This window comes from Glycine max, chromosome 18, assembly GCF_000004515.6.
Source record: "Glycine max cultivar Williams 82 chromosome 18, Glycine_max_v4.0, whole genome shotgun sequence".
Classification (NCBI taxonomy): Eukaryota; Viridiplantae; Streptophyta; class Magnoliopsida; order Fabales; family Fabaceae; genus Glycine; species Glycine max.
In genome coordinates, this window is record NC_038254.2 from 58,159,165 (window position 1) to 58,182,832 (window position 23,668).

A 23,668-nucleotide genomic window follows, 5' to 3' on the forward strand; every position below is an offset into this window, starting at 1 on the left:
CCATTAGTCATATTGGATACTAAATGGGTATCTTCACCCACTGGCCGCAACCTGATGGTTCTTGTACAGTGGACGGGGTTGCTCCCTGAAGACTCCTCGTGGGAATCTTGGGACGTTCTCAAGCGCGACTACAACCTTGAGGACAAGGTTGTTTTGGAAGCCTGCAGGGATGCTATGAATAATGAATCAGCAGAAGCAAGGAACACAGAGCAAGGAACAGAGACAAAGAGGAAAAGTCAGAAACCACGATACCTGAGGGATTACGTGGCAAAATGAGTAAGCAATCCTGTCAGCAACAGCCTTGTCAGCACAGAATCTTCCAAAATCTTCGACCGTTAGAGGCACCTTCCGCTAAGCATTATCCATAGCCATTTACAAATTCCTCCAAGGCACATATGCCAAATTCTGTTAGAATTACACAATTCTAGAATAGAACAGAATACTTATAAATAGAATGAATGTAATTCGGAAAACACAGAATCAATAATACGAATTTCCCTTTCTTACCCTTTTTTCTTGGAGGAGCTAGAACCTCGAATTCTAGCCTTGACCCCTGGGTCATAGCAGGAACACTAGAATGAAAATAGCTGTTGGGGCTGCAAAAGGATTAGAATACCTTCATGATAAAGAAAATCCTCCTGTCATCTATAGAGACTTCAAGTCATCTAACATATTACTTGATGAAGGATACCACCCAAAACTTTCTGACTTTGGTCTTGCGAAGCTTGGTCCTGTTGGTGACAAATCACATGTTTCTACCCGCGTCAAGGGAACTTATGGTTACTGTGCTCCTGAGCATTGGACAGCTGACTGTGAAGTCTGATGCGATGTATATAGTTTTGGAGTGGTCTTCTTAGAGCTAATCACTAGCCGTAAAGCAATTGACAGCACCCAGCCCCAGGGAGAACAGAATCTTGTCACATGGGTTTTCCTCTATTCTTTCTCTTGTCATTTTAATTAGTTAGTTTGGCAAGCATAAATTGTTGCAAATAAAAATGGAGAGGTAACTTCAGTTTTATATGTATGTTTGTGCAGGAAAGTCCACTTTTTAACGACCGAAGGAAGTTTCCAAAGTTGGCTGATCCCAGACTGCAGGGGAGGTCATTACCAGGCTCTTGCCGTGGCATCATTGTGCATTCAAGAATCAGCTGCAACGCGTCCTCTGATTGGAGATGTGGTGACAGCCCTCTCTTATCTGGCCAACCAGGCATATGATGAAGGTGGAAGAATATTGAAAAATGAAGGGACTTGGAAGGATCCGAGAAAGATGACTCCCCATGAGAAACTGAGATCTAGGTAGAGAACGAGCTGTGGCTGAAGCCAAGACGTGGGGAGAGAACTTGAGACAAAAAAGAAAACAAAGTTTGCAGCAGCGCAGTCTTGATGGTTCTAATGCTTAGTTTTCTGCCTTGAGGCTATGGAAGGTGGAAGAAAATATGGGGAGCTGATCCAGAGCAACAACTCAAACAGCCATTTAGGCCATATTCTAGGTTCTAATTTCTTTAGAATCTTCCTAGTAGCCATTCTTGCAATGGCTGCAACATGAATGAAGCTCATAACAAAATCTTTTCTAACATAACCTTTTAGGAACTTTGTTTTCCCTTGTTTCTTTACTGTTCTTTCTGCCTCCTGAACTCGAGCATAATGGAGACTGTACATTATGTAAGAATCGCTGCAGTAAACATGCACAGACAAAATTCTTCTCCCATGTGTTTATGGTAATCTCAGTATCAGCTATAAGTGTTACAAACTAATTTGTAATAGTCGTAATTAACATAGGCTACTTCGGCTTATAGTGGATAATTATAATGTCTTTCATTCTTTAGTGAAAGAGTCTGTACAATTGCCGTTTCATGATCATATGTGAACATAATAGGACAATTTCGATCATTTGTGAACAAAGGTAAATTAGGAATCCTACTAATTGCCTATATTGATCAAATGAGATAGTTTTGACCCCTCAGTAAGACTAAAATGGTTTTGCTCCATGAAGTCGAATTTCCTGTATGATGTCCAAGCCACCTCAACACCTTTGAAAAATTTGAGTTTGCCTAAGTTTTTCATGTGAAGATAAGGGTGCAAATAATCCTTGAAGCGGTTAATTGTTGCATGATCATTCTTAGAAATGATGAAGTTATCTATACATATACTAGAACTACGATGTGCAACTCCTGTTTTTGCAGGAAAAAGGACTAATCCGATAGTGATAGTTTGAACTGATACTAGTTTAGTGCAACAGACAACTTACGGAACAAACACCGAGGATCTAGCCTGAGCCCATAGATACTTGTATAATTGGCACACCATTCCAAGATTGATCTTACTGAGGATTGTAACTAAATAATGAAGATTGATCTTTCACAAGAAAAGAATGATCAATGACTTTTTGACAAAAAAAGTGGGTATGCAGCACACAATTATTTATATCAAAAGTTGAATATTGATGTCTTTTGTTATGAATGAAAAGATAAATTTAGTATAATTAAAAAATTGAATGATTATATTGAATTTTTCTGCAAATACCAAACTTAATTACTTAGAAGTGTTAATTAATAGTTTAAATGTTTTCTTTTTGAATTCTATTAATTAATTAATTCTTATTTGGTTGCATGCATGATTCAACGCAATATTAATTAACTTGGTCTACATGCGTCCATGGAAACGAAAATAACCGGCTTTATAGTTTTTCTCTGTTAAATACAAATGAGGTGGGTTGGTGGTGCCTTTTATTGTATTGGGAAGGTGCTTTATGGTCTATTCCCTAACTTTTGTAAACTGCAATTTTGATACCTGGTGCCTACGAATAGATGTTATTTGCTTTTTCCGTTAAATGAAAGTTAAAAGTTGGTTATAGATTAAAGCTAAAATTTAAAATAACTCTACCTTTTTTATGAGTGGTGGTCAAATCTTCTTTTTAGTCAGTCTTGCTAATTTGCTATGGTATTAATTACTCGATTATATACTAATGTAAATGGGCAGGGATAGTCCTTGTACTCTAACTTCTAAAGTACTTTTGCTTCATATATACATATATATAATCTTATTGACAGATTCAAAAGCACCTACTTTAATCATTGTCCAAAAAAATGTTGTTTAAATAATAAGCTTAGAGACATTGGTTAAATTGTGCGGTTTGGTGGTATCTAGGCCAACTTAGGGGCATCTTGTGTGTATCTTTAATTTTAAAGAAACGATGCTAAGAAATTAAGGATCAGTCATCAGTGAAGACAGGTTATAATTAAAACAATTGGATTTTTCTTGTTTGATTGACGATAGTTGCATTCGACTATGTTGCATTATTAAACATATAGTTAAATTAAAATGAAACGTAGCATGCATCGTGGCACAAAGCTAAATAATATATTCTAAAATTAAAATTGTATATTAATATCGCATTAAAATAAAATGTCGAGGAAAAGGTGCTTAAGTGTTTTTCTGGTTTATCTATCTAAAAAAAAGTGTTTTTCTGGAGAATCTATAATCATCATTTAACATATACAAGAATTAATTGTCAATGTTAAGCAAGTAAACATGCATCAAATAATTAATTGTATGAACCTGTTGGTCAATTATCTCGTTGATTACTGTTTTGTCAATGAAGAGAATTAAAAAAGCGTTTAGTAATTCTTAATGAAAGAAAAAGTCAAGCATGATTGATGGACAGTGCGAAATGCATGCAATGGTTAGATTAAAATTAAGATAGAATGATTAGTACATTTAGCTAGGTAGCTACATCTTAATGGAAGAGATTAAAAGTAGATAGTGGTGTGGGTCATGGCCATCACAAAATGATAACAACATGCATGCAGGCAATTAGACTGCACAATCGTTAGGTTCATCACTTTTCTCCTTCTCCTCACTGTTTTCTTTGCTCTTCTTTCCTTGCTGCTTTTCCTCCAGACCAGTTTCTATAACAACGGTTTTCAGTGGCTCTAGCGGTGCCTTCTTTTCCATAATTTTATCAACCTTCTTGTTTCCATTCCGGTAAATGGCATAAAGCAGCATTTGAAGTAATCCCAGTGCAAAACCAAGTACATTTGGAAGCTGCACGTTCAATATTTACAACACAAGAAAAATAAGAACAAAGATTTTGTCAATGTTTGATTCATTAGATGTACGAGTCATAAATTAGTTGTATTAGAAAAATAATAATACTTACAGCAATGCATATGTCCTTGAGAAAGAGACCATAACCAAACCACATTATGGCACTCAATGTGAGGGTGAATGACAAATTGAAAGGCATAAACTCAACACTCTTTGTCCGAACAACTTGTGCCTGCATGCATAACACAACACAAGAAAATAATAATATTAATTGGTTTGAAAGGGAGCGCAGTACGTAGTGAATAGAGATTTATATACATACCACAATGCTTAGTGGTGCTGCAAAGACGCTAATCGAAAGGGAAACACATATCCATCCAAGGACTTGGACACGAAGGGAACCATGCACAGCAAAATGTGTGACTAAGAGGATCAGAGCAAAGGCGCCCACATTCATTGCGAAAAATAGCTTTAAAGTTAAGTTCTACATAATGAACAACAACTAAGTATATATTAGAAATTGGGATGGATAAGCTCAATTTATTGATGGCTAAGGTTGTATATATAGATCATACCCTAGCATCCCTTGTCGCATAGGTGATGTACAAGATGATGTAGATGACCTCTATGACACATCCGAATGAGTTAATGGTTAAGAGAAGCATGGCGTCTTTTTTTAGTAAAGCATAGTACAACCAAAGCATGGAACTAAACAATGCCACCAGGTAAGGCAGTGACTGAAAGCCCTCAGTCGATTTCTTCTTGAATATTCGGTAAAATGTTGTTCTGCAATATATATTCATTAACTAAAATCAGAATCCCTTACTTTTCTATTTTGTTTTCAAATGCCATTAATTAAGTGGAAGTGACAAGGGTTGATGCGCGCAAGTACTTACATTGGAGCCAAGAATACCAAGAACGAAATGACGTTACCTATGCATCATAAACAGAAAAAATTAATTATTTTGCTTAAACTAGAACAAGTGTTTAAAGGTTAATGGATGACATATACATCAAAAGTGTAGTGGTATATAATAAAGTTATGATTAGAAAAGAAAAAGGACTGAGGTGAGCACATCAGTCCTTGTCATAAGGGTTTAACTCTCTAAAGTGAATAAGTATAAAGTAAGCAAGTAAATGTTGGGTGGTTTAAATTAACTAAAGTAAAATAAAGCTTCTAGGGCATTGCATGTATGCTTGGTTAATGAGAAAATAAAAAACATAAATATATAAAGAATGAGGCAATTAAGATTAAATCAACTGAATAATAAGAGAAATAATATTATTTGAACAATAGCATTAGCAGTTTTAATTTACCCTACCTAGCATGCCGAAGGCAAATGCCAAAGTACTGTGGCTGATTGCCATGTTCTCTAGTTTCTTCTGACTTTGGGCAACCACAAGTAGCTACACAAGAAGTAGAAACCTTAACTTTCTTCCGAAAGTTCAATCCCTAAATCTCATGCAGGAACTGACGCTGCTGAAGATCTCTTTACCAAGCTCATTATATATATACATAAGCACAATGGACAAGTAAGCAATTAAAAATATGGCAAAAAGTATCTGCAAATTAAAATATACCAAACGTACGTACGGGAAGGTGGGATCACCGTTTTTTCCACAATATTCAATACCATATGATACGGTATAAACTTGGGAGATTCTTGCTTTCGTCATTATTTATTTTTTTTTTTTTGGAGGGGGAGGTCTCAACTGATCATCACGAGTTGCGAGATTCTTTCAACGTTACTGAGATGGTGCAAAAATAAGGGTATGCGGTAAAGTAAAGTAGGTACCGACTAGAAATTTACCTTTAGGATTAATTATTTTGGTTAACTGTAAAATTGCATATATCAATTTTAATTTCTTTTCAAATTAAGGACACTTTCTATAGTTGGAGAATCATGGCAGAACCGACACATTGGTAGAACTAGGCAAATGCTATGAATTGAGATAATCATCAATGTTTCGAGACACATGATAGAGCAATTGGTAAACATGGGTGATGAGGAGGCATGGGCATCCCAAACACTTCTAAATACCTAGCCAGATAAGCCATTTCTCAGTGGCATATTCTATTTTTTCTCTGATGATCACCATCATCAAGTTATATATGATAAACTTCCTACGTGTAGTCCATTTCTATTTCTTTGTCTCAGCCCGAGCAAGCTGTTTCCATTCTTTAAAAAAAAAATTGTTCCTTAAAACAAAAGAAAGAAATAGTAGAATTTCGTGTACCTGAGGCTTACAATTTCCTCACCTTAATTTCAAGCCTTCCACAATTTTCTCATTATTGAGTTTGAGCTAGATGCATGTTTAATGATTGAGTACATAAGTTTAACGCATGCTTGTTACAATTTATCCATTCCTCCTAGCTCGATTTAAAATTTGAACTTCACGTACTTTACACTTAGCTTCTTAAACTTAAAAAAAAATGATGAATGTTAACCAGCACTCGATCTTTCCTCAATAGTTAGGAAAAAAGAAACTAATGTTACTTTAGCTTTATTTTAGTAACATTAATTTAAACTAATGCTAACTTTAATATAATTGCATATAGCAATATCCAGGTAGCATCATATGATACGTCAAAGAATCAAAATCTAGCAATACATATGCATGAAGTTAAGTCGCACACTTGAATTATAATTAGAATATGTATAATTTCTTCTTTATAATTTAAAGATTTTTTTATATATATTTTTCATCAGTTTAAACATTCTCATTCTTTCCCACGCTTCATACCCCCATTTCTTCTCTCTTAAGGTAAGGTAAAGGGCCAGGCATGGTGGATTAGTTATGCAATAATGTAGAAAACATTTATTAGCATCCATTAATATAAAGCATGATTCGCATAGTATAGCTTTTGTTGACTACAAATACAATTAACGAGAGGCGCTTAATCTGTATTTGACCTGAAAAGAGAGCATGATTCGTATGTAGAGGAGGAATATAGAGATATGATCAACTTGAGAAGAGCAACATGGGCGATATGTTAAAGAAATGGACATATGGGTCCTGTAAATGGAGAAATATAGACGGTTCATATATATAATGTATTTTTCTCGAAATTTTCAGCTTTCCTTTTCCACCATCAATGGGAGAGAGACTTGCATGTTTCTTTAAAGTTTGTTAATTAGCATCAGGAGCACTATTTTGACGCAGAAAGCTGATTTACTCAGGTTCACTAATCATGCTTTACTTTCAGAACAGGGGTTAAGGAAGAATATTATAAATTAATGACGAACATATTGAATTTTGTGATGTCAACAGTAACACGCAGCCTTTCATTTAGTGGTAGGCACAGATCAGTTAAACTTGTCGCCTCCACCATAAGTATCTTGATACCAGAATAAAATCTGGGGTTACAGTGAAACAAGCATGAATGATGCATGATGCTTTTTTCGCTGTAAATGAATCATGATTCTTCAAAGAATAAAATCAACGGTTACTAAATAATACTAGTACCTAGCTAAGAAAAAAGTGAGCATGAAAAGTCAGAATAGCTCAGCGAATCCTGCATATCCGATTGTAAACAAAAACATGAGACGGTTTATTATTTACACTAATAGTAATCTATATATGTTTACTTTCCCTTAGCGCACCACCACCATCGGTTAGGTTACATGCTAGCCAAAGCTTGTACCACTGCCACTGGCTAGGCTCATTCGTCTAAGTATACACAGTACATATATAGGAGCTAGCTAGAATGCACTATACTATACACTATAATATAGCTGGTACAAAAACAAATGATTAACAAAAGCAACATGGTGGCCACATGTCTAGCCAACCAGTGACGCAGCACACTGGTTTTCTATACTACGAATTGAATTAGGTATACACCGCCAAGCAACTTCCCAGTCACTAGCCAGTTAAGTCTTTGATATTTCAATTATATCAACATGGGAGAGTATTTACAAGAGTTTATTATAACTTTTTGTTTAATTTTTTCAATAAAAATGTTTTCTTAACTTCTTTCAGATAAGTTCCACATTTAATCTTATGAATACACTCATTTAAGAAGAAGCGCCACACACAAGGCATAAATAAATTTTGTTCCTATAAAATAAGAGATTTTTTTATTTTAGTCCGCGAAGGATTTTTTGTTTTGATTTTCTAATTCTTGTAATGTTTTTTAGTCTTTATTATCAATTCATAATGTTAAATAATGACATAATAATAATGTTAATAGTCTATAAATTACTCTGGATATTGAGAAATCTATAAAACAATCTTATATTTTTTTATAAATTGTATTTTCAAATCTTCATTTGTTCAAAATATTTCATGACATCAGCATAATTAATAAGATTCAAAAACAGTTTTTTCAAAAATCTTACACTTGACCATCATGTTAAACTCTTTTGATGATGTAACAAGTTAATAAACTTTCAACATCATTATCACGTTAATGTATGTTGTTACTCGACAACATGAACCAACTGAACAAACACATTTAAATTTTACATGACCTAAAACAAAAAAAACTTTAAATCACTAAAATATAAAACATCCTACTCCCTTTTGACCGAAATATAAGAAGAAAAAAAACTGAATTGCATCCATAAAAAAACTAGTTAACATCATTTAATTTTGATAGTCTTAATTAAAAAGTTAATTCATTTCCTAAAATAACCTAATTTCATAGGACAAAAAAAGAGAAAGTTGTTGAAATTAAATAAAACTTCAATTAAATGAAGAATATTTCAGAGATATTTCCATTAAATAGGAGATACTAAGTTAAAATTTGTTTATATTTTAGTCCAATACACATTAAAATAAATTGTTTATATTTCAGTCTGGGGAGAGTATTTCATAGGGACCAAAATGAAAGATAACTATTTGTATTAATTTGGAAAAGACTTACATAAACTTTTTGTTCCTATAAAATAGCCTTTTAAATTAATTTTGAAAATACTTAAATAACCTTTTATTTTAGTCCTTTAAAAAAATTGTTTTAGCTTTTTAAATATATTTTTTCTCTGAAATCAAGCAACAATATTAAGTGACGATATGACAATAATATTGACAATTCATTGATTTGTCATGTCTTCAAAGAATTTGATAATGTAGTCATGTGTAGTATTTTTAATAAATTATGTTTAAATCTTTTATCAATTAATCTGATGTCATTAACTATTTTAAACATGATTTAAAAATATATGTATTGAAAAAAATTACATGTCAATATCATTTTTATGTCATCATTTAATGTTATTACTTAATAACGAGAGAATAAAATAATCAAAAACATTTTTAAAGAATTAAAATCAAAACAACTACTAAAAAAAACTATTTCATTGGGACTACAAAGTTATTTAAGCTTTTAAAAGTTGAAAATATATATGCAGATTGTAAGAATTCTATTTTTTCATAGTTATGTAATTTTGGTCCTAAACTTGGAAAGTTCTACGACTGTAAGTTTAAATTAATAAACTTATGAACTAAATGCTCTCAACCCAATATCTTTCAAAACTAGGTTGATGAATTTCGTGATTGATGAGGAAAAGAAACATGTCATTCCAATCATATTGCATCTCTAATTAAAGCATTTCGGATTTGAAGAAAAAATTAAAAATTGGAAGGAGAGAATTGAAGAGATTATAAATGACACAGATCGAGGAGCATAATTTTAGGAGGGGCAAATATCACCCATAACTATGCTAGATAAATAAAGGACAGGTGTTTTCTTTATGTCATGTATGATGTTTTAGTTTTATATATAAATAGATGGTATGAGATAGAAATGGGATTGCATTCAATATTATTATTTAAGAAAAAGACAATTATCTAAATTTTATGAATCATTTAAGATGTGGTTATTTAATCTCACTTTCACTTGTATCAATTAGAATTTTTTTTTTTTAATTTCTTACTTCATTATCCTTAATCCAAAGTCAGTTAAACAAAAAATAGGCTTAAAACAAAAATTGAGAGAGAAACTATTTTTATTTTAAAGAAAAGAGTAATATGTGAAACCTTTTAACTAATTCTAGTGTAATCATGTGGACAATTTCACACCACAACTCCAGTACATGCTCACTTCACAAGTGACACATATGCAATAGTACTACGTATGTGCTGCACACGCCTGCAGTAGCAGATAGAATGTAACGTCTATCAGAGAAGGACAAAGTTATCAAATTCAGAGGCTTCCCTCACTTAAGACGTCAAATCTCGCCTGCAAACCCAAAAGCATGTCCACCCCGGACAACTTGACAGAAGCATCCTAGAAGTACTTCTCCAAGCTCGAGGGCTTAACAAGCTTCATAGACCTGCAACTCTCACACTTTGTCGATGTTATCGCTCTTGACACCAGAAAACACTTGTCCATGCTTGGGGGCTAGACAAACTCATCATCCCATACTTGTCAAGACTACTACCTCGGACATCAAACAATCTTTAACACCATATAACCTCTTTTGCCTGCAAGCCAGCTTAGAACTTGGGGAGCTTATGTACTGTTCAGGGTCTATAAAATACACGTGGCATCCTATATGACACTCCAAGACACGTGTACATCTTCCATGTCAGCCCTGAAACAGAAGCACAAGCGTTCGACCCTTAGTAGTCGGGCTCCCCAATAGATATGTTATCTCTAACCTCTTAATTATTTGAATATACAGTAACCACTTTATCTTTTGGCAGATATTCAATTATTTTACAAGCTACACATTATCTGTAAGTACTAAATTATTTCCTAGCTTTTATCTCTAAGCTATACATATCTCTAACTTTATCTATAAGCTACTAGCTATTATCTACAAGCCGATAATTATCTGCAAGGGCTATAACGACTCCTACAAACAAGGATCCACAACTTCATTCTACTCATATAAGTATCAAAACCCTTAACACACATGCACACCCACTTGCATACTTGTGTATTCATACTCTTTCTCTTATTATCCTAACTCATATTCTTACTTGAACGTCAGAATCCTTTATTTTGCAGGTTCCCTCTCTTGTCCTCCTAACAAAGATCACTCTCAACCGATGTACGAAGTCCAGGAATCCACCTTAGCCACGTCCACCCTGACGTGTGTTAGCTCCAGATTTTGGTAAGTATAACAAAATACAACATTTCACTTGTTACTAAATAATCATGAACCAAGCAGTTGAGTTGAAAACCAACTGTAATTATATATCACACAACTCAACATTCAAAGTTGTAAAAACCCCAAAAATAAAACATAAGTCATCATCACTACAAACTCAAGTTTCAAGTTTCAATACACACCCAACTTATATTTTTTTTTTTAAATAAACACTGCAAGCATAAAATTTTCCCACTTCACTTTCACCTTCCAGCAACCAAAACTAAATAGTAAATGAAAACCAAATCTAATAAGATTCGAATACACAATATATTTTATATGATAAAATTGTCTAGTTCACAAAATGATAGCAGAATCATTCCTAGTATCATTTCTCACAAAATATACCAGAAAGATTAGTTATAAACAAAAGTTTCCAGAGATTGGTAGAATATAATGTACTTAAATTACAAACAAATCTAGAATAGAATAAAATTAGATTTTGGATCTAGGAAGTCAAATATAATTTCGTGGCCAACTTCCAAATTTGTGAATTTGCAAAAGACCTTCATCCATAACCAATCTTTGCAGACTTCCTCCAATGATTATAAATAATTTTGCATTATGTAATCCCTTCCAAATTAACATGAGTGAATTCTGCATCTTTCATAAATGAGTACATAGTACTCAATACATCCTAAAATTAAGATTAAGTTCATGTTAGATATGTATATGTTTTTAAAAATTTCACAGGCAGAGGTAAATATTATATACAGTGTTGAGTTATTTACCACACTGCTACAAGTTACTTTGTACTAATTCAGTAGGACTCTAAAGGTGACTGAGTTAGAAATTTGGTGATACAAGGAATGCCACTTTGGATAAACTTGTGGTTGAGATGTGCTTTTGTAGATAGTCAGGAGGCAAGTTGATGATCTAAAATGGGTCATGATTACTTGATGATTACATATCAGTCCATAGTAATTCTCTCAATTGAGTCTAACCAACCACTATAGTTGGGTTCTAAAGATTTTGATTGTATTTAATAAAGTGTATCTTGTCATTACTATCTAGGAGATGTCAAATATACTCTAATTCATCTTTCCAAGCCTTTTTTTTTTTTTTAATTTCTTACTTCATTATCCCTAATCCAAAGTCATTCAAACAAAAAATGAGGCTTAAAACAAAAATTGAGAGAGAAACTATTTTTATTTTAAAGAAAAGAGTAATATGTGTGAAACCTTTTAACTAATATGTGATGCATTTTTTACTTTAAAAACTTAATAGTAAATAAATTTGTTGATAAATGGACTTAATAAAGCTCAATCTTGTACGTTTTACCCTTTGGGTAGCCTGCCCTAATTAATCTTCTTTCATTTCGCTGTTGAAAGTATATATGAGTAAGGCTCTGTTTATTTATATATATATATATATATATATATATATATATATATATATATATATATATATATATAATTCCGATGATTGAGAGGGAAAGAATAACTATATATTCCCATGTATGAATTTAAATGAATTGTATTATTCATAAATTAATTTAACTTTTTAAATGTTTAACTAAATTCATTTGTTTAATTAAATAAAAATTCAAGATTAAAATTTAACTAAATTATTTAAATGTATTAAACTTGAGATTCACAAGTTCAACATTAATGGGTCATTTATTTAAATTGATGATGATTCTATTAGCATTTTTATTTATATAAACATTGTGAAAATATTTAAAACTTAATCTGTTGAGAACATTAAAATTTATTTTGAAGTTTCTTTTTAGTAGTAGTCAAGGATATTATTATTTTTTTAGTCGATTATAAAATTATAATAATCTAGAATGTTTGAAATATTTCGCATACCATGTGCTAAGCAATATTTTCAATAAGCATAACATATATTTTTATTTATAAATTATCATTTAGTATTAAAATGTTTATTAGATTTTAAATCAATAAAATTAAAAAAAATCGTAAAAGAAATTATAATTGAATTAAACATATCAAACTCAAACTTTATTTTTTTTTCTTTAAATGGGCCAGGCTCAAGTTTTCAGTTAGACAAGTTTGAATAGATAAGTGAAACTTGAGCAAATCCATTTTTTGACAAACCAAACCTAAATTTTAAATATATAGCACGACTGGATTCGTTTTCATTCTTAATCTCACTCGTCAATGACATAATTTACCTAAGCAATAACTCACGTACACGCATAATTTTAGAATCGCTAGTACATGCAGGTAATTAACTACAACTTAATGGAATAAAAGTACGTAGATAGTGATGATCCGATCCTCATAATTAATTAGACTAGGCAGTCTTGGCCCTTTTTATCATCTCCATCTCCTTGGCTCTTTTTTGCAGCTTGTTCATCTTCCTCCACAGGAAACACTTCTCCAGTTCCCAACGGGTTCACTACAGCAATGCTTTTCAGTGGCTCTACTGGACTCTTTTCGTTTGTTTTTGTCTTCTTATTTCCTTTTCTGTAAATTGTGTAGAGCAGCATTTGAAGTAACCCCAGCACAAAACCAAGCACGTTTGGGAGCTACACAAGAAGAAGAAAAAAGATATTGTCAACGGCAGAACATTAAAATATATAATTCAGTACAGTAATATATATACTTACAGCAATGCATATGTCCTTGAGAAAGAGGCCATAACCAAACCACATTATGGCACTCAATGTGAGGGTGAATGACAAATTGAAAGGCATAAACTCTACACTCTTTGTGCGAACTACTTGTGCCTGCAAAGCCCAATAAAACAATTAAGATATGTACGACGTGCGAGCGACGCAATTGAATATTTTAATTATAAGGATTTCTGCTTACCACAATGCTTAGTGGAGCTGCAAAGACACTAACTGAAATCGAAACGCAAATCCATCCGAGGACTTGGACACGAAGGGGACCATGCACCGCAAAGTGTGTGACTAAGAGTATCAAAGCAAAGGAACTCATGTTCATCGCCGAAAATAGCTTAATAGTTAAGTTCTGCACGCAGTTAAAGTGAAAATTAATGAACAAATATATATTAGTGTTGAAATTGGAATTATATTAGCAAAGTACGTTTCTGTATGCTTGAATTAATTAAGGTTACCCTAGCATCCCTGGTTGCATAGGTGATGTACAAGACGATGTAGATGATCTCTATAACACATCCGAATGAGTTAATGGTAATGAGAAGAACAGCATCTCTTTTGAGCATCGCATAGTACAACCAAAGCATTGAACTGAATAATGCCACCAAATAAGGCAGTGACTGAAAACTTTCCGTCGATTTCTTCTTGTATATCCGGTAAAATGTTGGCCTGCAATATTCCAACAAGATAAAAACATGTTCAATTTTAATAAATATTATCGTTGACATAAATTGGTTTAATCTTTTTTTTTTTATAATAAAACCATTAACTAAATGTAATTAGTAACATTGAGTTCGTTCATATAAAACAAGTACTTACACTGGAGCCAAGAATACCAAGAATGAAATCAAATTACCTGCATGTGCATCAAAAAGAACACTTCCTTAGCTTAATACAAACAAGAGGTGCTAATATTTTATTAACGACTATTGCATACATAAATGAAAAGTGTACATGCACGTACGTGCATGTTTACAAATTAGTATTTAGTATAAACTCAAAAAGACCATTTAAAATGGTATATATAATGAGATTATTCATCAGAAGAAGAAAAAAAAAAAGAAAAAAAAGGACCACCGTCTAGTATAGAGTTGTTTTAACTTGTTAATAGTAAAAGTTGAGTTTGAGTTACAGTTGCATTAAAAATTTGAAACGATTTTATCGAGTCCACATAATTAATTGAATGCCTAATATAATTATCGATAATCGTACATTCAAAATAACATAACAAATCATATTCTTTTTACTTAAATTTATTTTACACTCCCCTCTGCACCTATATAATAAAACACTCCTTTTCTCACTTCTCTCGCTTTCTAAAGATTTTAAACTTACTGTAGAACCTAAAGGGGTGTAAGACATGCAAATTTAGGGGTCTATCCACCTATTAAAAAATTATATATAACCAAACATCTTTAATGTAGCCCAACTACGGTTAGAAATTAAAAGGTCTATTCCTTCTACAGAAATATAATAAAACAAACCACATAAATAATTAGGTAGGGAAGAATTAAAAGTTCTCGTGTTAAATATTGAATTTTGACCAATCGTTGAAGCATTAGAAATTTAGTAGAACACATCGACAAACTGGCCGAAAACAAGAGACACCGCAATTGGTGTTTGATAACAACTGGTGTGTGGTGTGTCTAGATAACTAATATAATCAATTGTGTAGATTGCGCAATCTGATATTTTAAAAAATATATATATGTAATCTTCGTAAAAAAATATAAATCTTTTTCATATATTCCATTTATTATTTATTTATATATTAAGTATTTGCATGTCTCTTAAGAATAAAAGACTAAATAAAAAAAAAGTCATAAAATTTAGAAGAATCAAATAAATAAGAATGACTAATATATTTGGAATAAAATAAATTAATAATTTAAACAATAATTTATAATTAAATGATAATATAAATTATACTATCAATATATATAGACATTAAATTTAAATGATATATATAATACTTATCAAAATTAGATTATAACTTTTTAAATTTGAAAAGTAAAATGTAAATATTGAAATATATAAAGGTAACAAAATCACATTTGAAGAAGCAATAAGAAGGAAGGGATGTATGATAAAGATATATATATATAGAAAGAGTGGTGAATACAGGTGAAAGGATTACTATTAATGTGTTAATACCCTACCTAGCATGCCAAATGTAAATGCCAAAGTATGGTGACTGATAACCATGCTCTCCTTTTCGACTTTGGCAACCACAAGAATGAAGAAAAGGAGAAACTTTTGCTAGCTAGTTTCTTCCGAACTCAATCCCTAAATCTCATGCAGAGATCAGCTGGTGATGGTGTGGATGGCCTCACAAGCCAACTCTATATATACACACACTTGACGATAAATTAATTAAGCAATGAAAAATACATAACACAAAAAGGAATTGCAAAAATAAAATATGGTAATAGTCTAATACTTTTGTTCCGAGGGCCGAGGAAGATATGCCTTCTGCATAGTGAACTGATTCACAACTTTTTAGTTGGCATCGTACGTTCCATGAAGCCATTTTAATTTGTGTCATTCTGTCATATATATCATCAATAGTCAATACGCAAGAGAGAAAACGTACGTGAGGACGGAATCAGCATTATTACATTCTACTTTCTACATTCGTCAATCAAAAAATATAGGACAGCAAACTTGCAAGGTCCATTTAACGTCACTAACATTAATTAAGATTGTTCAAAGCTAGGAAGCTTATAAAAGAAAAAAGAAATGTTCTAAAGCTGGGATTGGATTGGAGTAATGTAAAGTATATGTCGATCAATTTAGTGCTTTTGTTAACATTTTTTATCTTTCAATAATATAATGAAAATAATTTCTATCTTTCAAGGATTGAATAATTCACACGTCTAATCTTTCAGACACCAAGACAAGGTTTTTGCGTAAAAGTGGTGCAAAGTTGGGACTTGCTTTAACTTAATTAGGAGGTTAGGACTATCAAATTCATTCAAAGTAATATTCATATATTTGCTCGATCGATCTCTCTTTCATCTAGTTTTTATGTTTCTCTTTATTAACTATTAAAAATAATGTTTTTAATATCATTAAGTTAACATCAATTTTTTATAGCACTTTATTATAATGTAGCATAAAATATCAATTTTAACTAAAATTAATGTTATTTTTATATTTTTTTTATATTTTTTATTATACAATATTAATTTTTATAAAAATTAATATTGTATTATATATTTTAACATCGATTTTTTATAACTGATGGTAACGTTAATAATTTTAACATTGATTTAAAATTAATGTTAAATATTTAAAATAATTGATGTGAAAAACGTTTTTTTTCTAATAGTGATTTTTTACCATATTATATTACTTGCCATATCCATCACTTATTTCTCTTTAATTTTTTTTCCCTGTTTTTTTTTTTTCTTCTTCCACTACAAATACCCTAAAATGGAGTGTATGTACGTTTATAATTTTCCATTCCAAATTTTCAGTAGTTGGAAAATCATGCCATTACCAACCTTTCCTTCTCTCAGCCAGTGAAAAGGCCTGTACATAATGATCACGTAGAAACCTTCTCTTCATCTGCATTCTCGATATAATTGTCACGTAGCCTGAACTACCTGCTTTTATTCCAAAGAAATGTAGTTTTTAGATTACCGGACCAGTTCTTGCATCCGAGCTATGATTGTTGTTGTAACAAGTAATCAAGATTAGCTAACGGATATTTGCTATTACTTCAACCCCGTTAACTCAACAAATTTATGTTTAGAAAAAAGGCTTATATATTTTTTAATAAGTGTTACAAATGCATACACCTTACTATAATTTTCAATTAAGACATTTCTATTATTAAGATTTTTTATTTATATACGACTTTCTAATTTTATACACAAATATATATAGTTTTTTACAAATTAATATTTTTTCAATTATTTAAAAATGTACACAGTTAAGAAAAAAATTATGAATTTATCAATAAAAATTACAATTTCATAAGTAGAGATGTTTCAAATTTATTGACCTATAGTATGATGTTTTCTTTACGGGATGAATGGACCAGCCAGTAATTTTTAATTTTAGTTTTTGTGTTTCTTTTAATATTATCTTTTCTCACCCATATTATTTTGATAAGTGCTCGTTTATCCACCGTTTAAAGGTCTTAATTAGCATCATGATCGCAACCATTTTGACGCGCAGAAAAGTTATTTAAGTTAGGTTCAGCGTTGTGCTTTACTACACTACACAACTTTTGATTAATAATAACTGAAAGAAAAGAAAACTAGGATGTGTGGTCGTGGGTCGACAAAGATACGTCAAACTAGTATCGTCGACCAGAAATCTTGATACTAGAATAAAATCGGGCGTTACAGTCAAACTAATACTCTCAACCATAAATGATGAATACTCTTTTGCTGTAAATCAATCAAGTTTCTTAGAAGAATAAAATCTGGGGTTAGTAATGCCTGTGTTCTGGGACTAGCTTAAAAGCCGTCCACAAAATGTTAAAAAAAGTCAAGAGAGAATCTCGCATCAAACACTATAAATAATTCTTGGGCTTATTTATATAATATATTTACTTATAATATGCTATATATATGTAGTCATATATTTATGCCATAACGGACCACATATACCAGTAGGCTCATTCATATAGACACGTAGGAACTATACATAATAAACACTATTAGTATTAGAGTGCACTATATATACTTATAGTCCTACATCCTGTAGGTAGGTATGTCTGATATGGTGTCTGTCTCGTACCCTCAACTATTCGAATGAAATTACAAACAAACTTCCAACTAAAGAACATTTATTGTTTCTAATAAGCAATTGAGCTCCAATTTCCTTATATCACACATAGGGATGAAAGAAGTTGAATTCCTTATCGAAAGTCTCTGTAGTATAATTCATTATCTGCATCGCCTAAGTGATCAACTCAAAATTATTTGTTAAATATATCAAGTTAAAACCTTTTTAAAAATATATTTAGTTACAAAAATAAAAACAGTTCCAAACTATTCAAAAAAGCCGAAATGACGAAGGTTTATAAAAACTAGAAAAATAGTAAAACAAATCTTCGAATGTATGTGACAAATATAGGTTCTGTAAAAGAATGAAGTATAAATACAGTATTTTCCCACGAAAATTGATGTAATTATCAACTACTATAATATCAAAACTATTTGAGCAATGTAATTAAATTGGGGTAAACGATAATTAAATTTTATATTGAAAAGAAATCAAAATAATTGTGGCAACTTTTACTAAAATACAAGATTTAAAAACTGATTAGGGCAAAAATCCCTTTGTGTCTTATTAAGCAAATAAACTCACACCCAATCCGCATCCTGTACATAAACTTATTTTTTAGTGAGTTAAATGAATCTATTAATGACTTATACTCAACTTACCACAAGATGTGCCAAAGTTAGGAACAAGATGACGAATTACAAGAAAAGCAGACATAAGCTTTATGCGGCCAGTACAAAATCAAAACACTACATCCCCTAAAAATAAAAAGAAACGCGACCAATGCACACTTTCCTACTGTTACAGGTATGACGAAAAAATTAATTTCCTCTATATATATATGCTATATGTTGCTTCCCAATAGTGAAGACCAAGTCATATCCCAAGGAACGCTACAAAACATTGCAAAATTGAACTGCTGTAATTCGTACAACTAAGCCAGAGTCCTGGTGTACACCCTATTTCAGCAAATACTTTAGAATTAACTTTGGCAGTTGGCTATAGTCCCTACCATCAGCACCATGAGAGAATTTGACAAGATTAGCGTGATGCCAAAGGATGCTACGAACTAAAAATGTGGCTGAATATAATCCACCCAATTGCTAAAAGTGAATGAATTGACTTTGCCAAAGAATTCCACAAACCAGTCAAAGGACGCCAAGCAATCACACAGAATTGAAGGAAACCATGAAACATGACAATGCACCACCAATGAAAAGACAATTTGGAAAATGCATAGTCTAAGAAAATATATATTAACTTCCTGTGAAAGTTATACTCCATTTATAATTAAAAGGGAACGGAAAAAAAATATCATTTTAGTTTTTAAACGTAATATTAATTATTTTTATCACTTATAATTTTAATAGGATCTTATTTGGAGAAACGATGGTTTAAGACCCATGATTAAAAGGGATCCAAACATTATATATAGAAAAAGATTAAATTACACTAGCATAAAGATATATATCAAATCATGTTATTTTTTATATTTAATAAAATCATGTTATTCACTTAATAAAATATATCATTTTAATGAAATTATTTATCTATTTTTTATGCAATGTATATTTATGTTTTTGAATATTTATATACGAGGGACCCTTATTATTATCATGCCTTATGTCCCTAAAATATCAAGACCATCCTGTTAATAAGTGTCATTTTAAATTTTTAATATAATATTAATTATAAGGCTGATTTCATTAAAATAGAATTCTTTCTCATCTAGTTTGTGGAAAATGTATAAGATGACACTTATTATGGAATTCAAGGAGTAATGTAAAATTATAGTTTAAAACTTAGAAACTAGAACAAGCTCAAGTTACTCTAAAAACTTCAAATTCTTTTAATTTAATGGAAAAATAAATCACTCGTCAGGACCCTTAATTAAAAGAAAAAAATAAGGATAGCTTGTGATTTTTAAAAATTTTCCTCTTAGAATAACTTAACCCTTTCTCAAAATAATAATATATTAAGAACATTTTTTTTAATTCAAAACTCTCTTACTCAAGCAAGGATTTCTAATCCCTTATATAATTCCAAATTTGATTATTTGATTAGGCAATGAGACCAAAACTTATTATGAACTCATATGATGTTTTACTCCTAGATAACATTATAAATCTCAATTATACTTTTTTTTAATATTGGTGTAAAGTATTCATCAACTTTATTAAGAAATATATAATTTTCGTCAAAAAACCTAATTAATCGTCTTTAGTGGAATCTCTCCTTTCAATCACATTTTTTTGCCATCCACAAAACTCGAATTGAAGACCTTACTTTTGAGCCCAAGACAACTCTCGACCAATGACTTGTTGGCATCTCAATTATACTTTATACTCAATTTTCCAAATAATATACACAATCAATAAATCAAGTTTAACATCAATTAACTAATGAAAAGCTTAAAGCACAAATTAAATCCTAATGGGTGTGTTTGTTAAGGCACTTAGTGATCCCACTGAGTGTGTTGATTTGGTAAGGCACTCAATGAATTTATAAGTTGCTTTAACTAGCTTATAAATTAGTTTGATCAAATAAATTTTATTTGACACACAAGTTTATTTTAGTGGCTTATAAATTATTTTTATAAATTACTTTAAATAGCTTATAAGCTATTAGCTTTTGTTCGTGTTTATTCTTATTAATTTACTTGAAATCTTTTTTAATCAAATAATTAATTATATTTTTTATTACAAGAATATTATGATTTTTTTTTATTTAGGTTTAGATACATAATAAAATTGTGATTTTATTGTGTATCTGACTAGATACATAACAGAGCAATTCCATTATATATCTTTTATTTTATTTTATTATACAAATTATCTTAATGACAACACACATTACCATTTTCTATAGTAATAAAATTAATTATGATATAAATTAGTTGTAGGTAATTTTGTTGGATAATTTTGTTAAAAATTCTTTTTTGGAAAAGTTAGAGTTGAACTTAACAATACATAGGTGAGAATAGTGGTTGCCCACACGTGCTGGCAAGTTCTGGACACAAACAGAACACAACAAACTTTATTCGAACTTAAGTATAGTTCTCTTTAGCCGTTGTGATCTGTTGGACTTGAGCATAGATTTATATATTATTTCGCCCCATAACACGGTTATTGAAAATTGGTCGTAGTGGCGGGCCTGTGTATGCCACAAAAGGGTTATTCTTTTTACACCTAATAAATTTCTTCTATATCCAATATATTTTTAAAAATTCTAACTTTATTTTCTTTTACTTTTTATTCCGTAAGGCCAATCCATATGGTATGACCCATACAAATTATTAATCAGTATGAGTCATACGGATTGTTAAAAATATATTTTACGAAATAATTTAAAATAAATGGCTTATGCAAGTCTCAAACCTATGATTTTCGTGTTATTAGCACGACATTCTAATCAACTAAGTTAATGGGTTAATTATGTTAAAAAAATAATTAACGTCAATATATATAACACTAAAATTTATAATGTATATTTAATACACATATAAGTTTACATAATAAATTTGTAACAATTAATTTTTATCTAATAATGCATTATTTTACATATATAAATTTTTATTAAATCTACATGTAAACTTATATTTTAAATTTATATATGTAAAAAAATATTATTAGATCAAAATTAATTGTTTAAAAATTTATTATGTAAACTTATATGTGTATTAAATATATATTAGAAATTTTAGTGGTATATGTATCAACATTAATTATTTTTTAACATAATTGACTTATTAGTTCAGTTGGTTAGTGTGTTATGCTAATAATGCAAAAATCATAGCTTTGAGACCTACATGGACCATTAACATTAAATTATTTTGTAAAACATATTTTTAATCTAACATGAGACTTACGGATTTTCAATCTCATATTGACAATCCATATGTTTATATGTAAGAGTATTTTTAGTTTTTTCTCTCTCTTATTTCTAGGTGTATTGGAAAAAATATTCGGTGCAAGAAGAAAATCCCGTGACAAAATTATGACATGGGCTGGATTGATCAATCAGAACTCAAAACGGATTTTGTTTCTATAAAAAATTATGAGTGTTACTAGGTGCACCCAGCATTATAGCTGATGCACCAAGCATTTTTTGAAAATGACAAAACTACTCCTGCTAATTTCTCCCCTTATGGACTAACTTGATCCATAAGTCTTAAAAATCAACTTACGGATCAACTTGATCCGTAAGTCTTAAAAATTAACTTACAGATCAACTTGATCCCTAAGGGGTATTTCTATCTTTTTGTGGTTAGTGCGGGGTACACCAACAATAATGCTGGGTGCACCTAGCAGCACTCAAAAATTATTTGTCTATGTATTTTTTTTTTTATCAGTTTTGTCTCTGTATTGGATAGGATAGAATAAATGTTTGCTTTTATATAATTATACTTATAATAAATCAAAATTTCAAATTTATAATTATTTAATAATTGAAAATTATTATAAATAAATATTTTAAAATATATACTAAATAATTTAAAATATGATAAAAGAATAGTAGTTTGATATATATATATATATATATATATATATATATATATATATATATATATATATATATATATATATATATTGGATTATTATAGAAAGAGTGTAAAATGCAGTCCTTCGGGAAAAAAGTAGGTATTGAGAATATATAAGTAAGAAAGTAAGTAGGAATTTCATAGTTAAGAACTTTGCTTTGTTTGGTTGCAACGAAAATATAAGAAAAAAGAAGAAAATGAAAGAAAGTGATTTCTCTTGTTTGGATGGTACATAAATAAGGAAGGGGAAAAAATGGTGAATCCCACGTTCTCAATCAAATAAGTGAAAATATTTTTGTTCCTTGGACTTTCCCTCTTACCAAATAATAATTTAAAAATAAAAACTCATTTTTCTTTGTAAACCAAACATAGTGTTACGAATAAATTTGCATCATAAGTTTATGTGTTACGGAAGAGGGAATGCAGATGTAACGAAATTTATAAAGTAGTCGATCGTTTGCAAACAGTGGGTTGATTCAAATTGTGTTGATCGAGTGGTGCTGGCATTAACTATTCAATTCTTGATGACATTCACAATTCAATTCTTCTATTAGGAAGATACGATGCCCATGAGATGAGATGAGATGACTGAACTACTCTGCTCTGCCTCTGACAATGGCAATGAGAAATTCCTGTTTCATGATGCTGAAG

The 23,668-nt window shown here is 30.7% G+C and overlaps 2 protein-coding genes and 1 pseudogene across 2 annotated transcripts; 1 reads left to right on the forward strand and 2 right to left on the reverse strand.

The window, feature by feature from the left end:
- The first annotated feature begins 202 nt into the window (after positions 1-202).
- Positions 203-1,770, forward strand: LOC100778810 (serine/threonine-protein kinase PBS1-like; annotated as a pseudogene).
- Positions 1,771-3,657: 1,887 nt separating this feature from the next.
- On the reverse strand, positions 3,658-5,529 carry SWEET45 (sugar efflux transporter SWEET45). Its single transcript, NM_001252766.3, has 6 exons — positions 5,370-5,529; positions 4,944-4,980; positions 4,623-4,833; positions 4,370-4,531; positions 4,160-4,279; positions 3,658-4,044 (listed from the first exon to the last, which is right to left on the reverse strand). Exons 1-6 carry the CDS (start codon positions 5,413-5,415, stop codon positions 3,814-3,816), a joined length of 807 nt encoding a protein of 268 aa, NP_001239695.1. The 5' UTR covers positions 5,416-5,529; the 3' UTR covers positions 3,658-3,813.
- Positions 5,530-13,072: 7,543 nt separating this feature from the next.
- On the reverse strand, positions 13,073-16,058 carry SWEET46 (sugar efflux transporter SWEET46). Its single transcript, XM_003551815.4, has 6 exons — positions 15,897-16,058; positions 14,557-14,593; positions 14,196-14,406; positions 13,928-14,089; positions 13,723-13,842; positions 13,073-13,641 (listed from the first exon to the last, which is right to left on the reverse strand). The coding sequence occupies exons 1-6, from the start codon at positions 15,940-15,942 to the stop codon at positions 13,402-13,404; spliced, it is 816 nt and encodes a 271-aa protein (XP_003551863.1). The 5' UTR covers positions 15,943-16,058; the 3' UTR covers positions 13,073-13,401.
- Between the last annotated feature and the right edge of the window lie 7,610 nt (positions 16,059-23,668).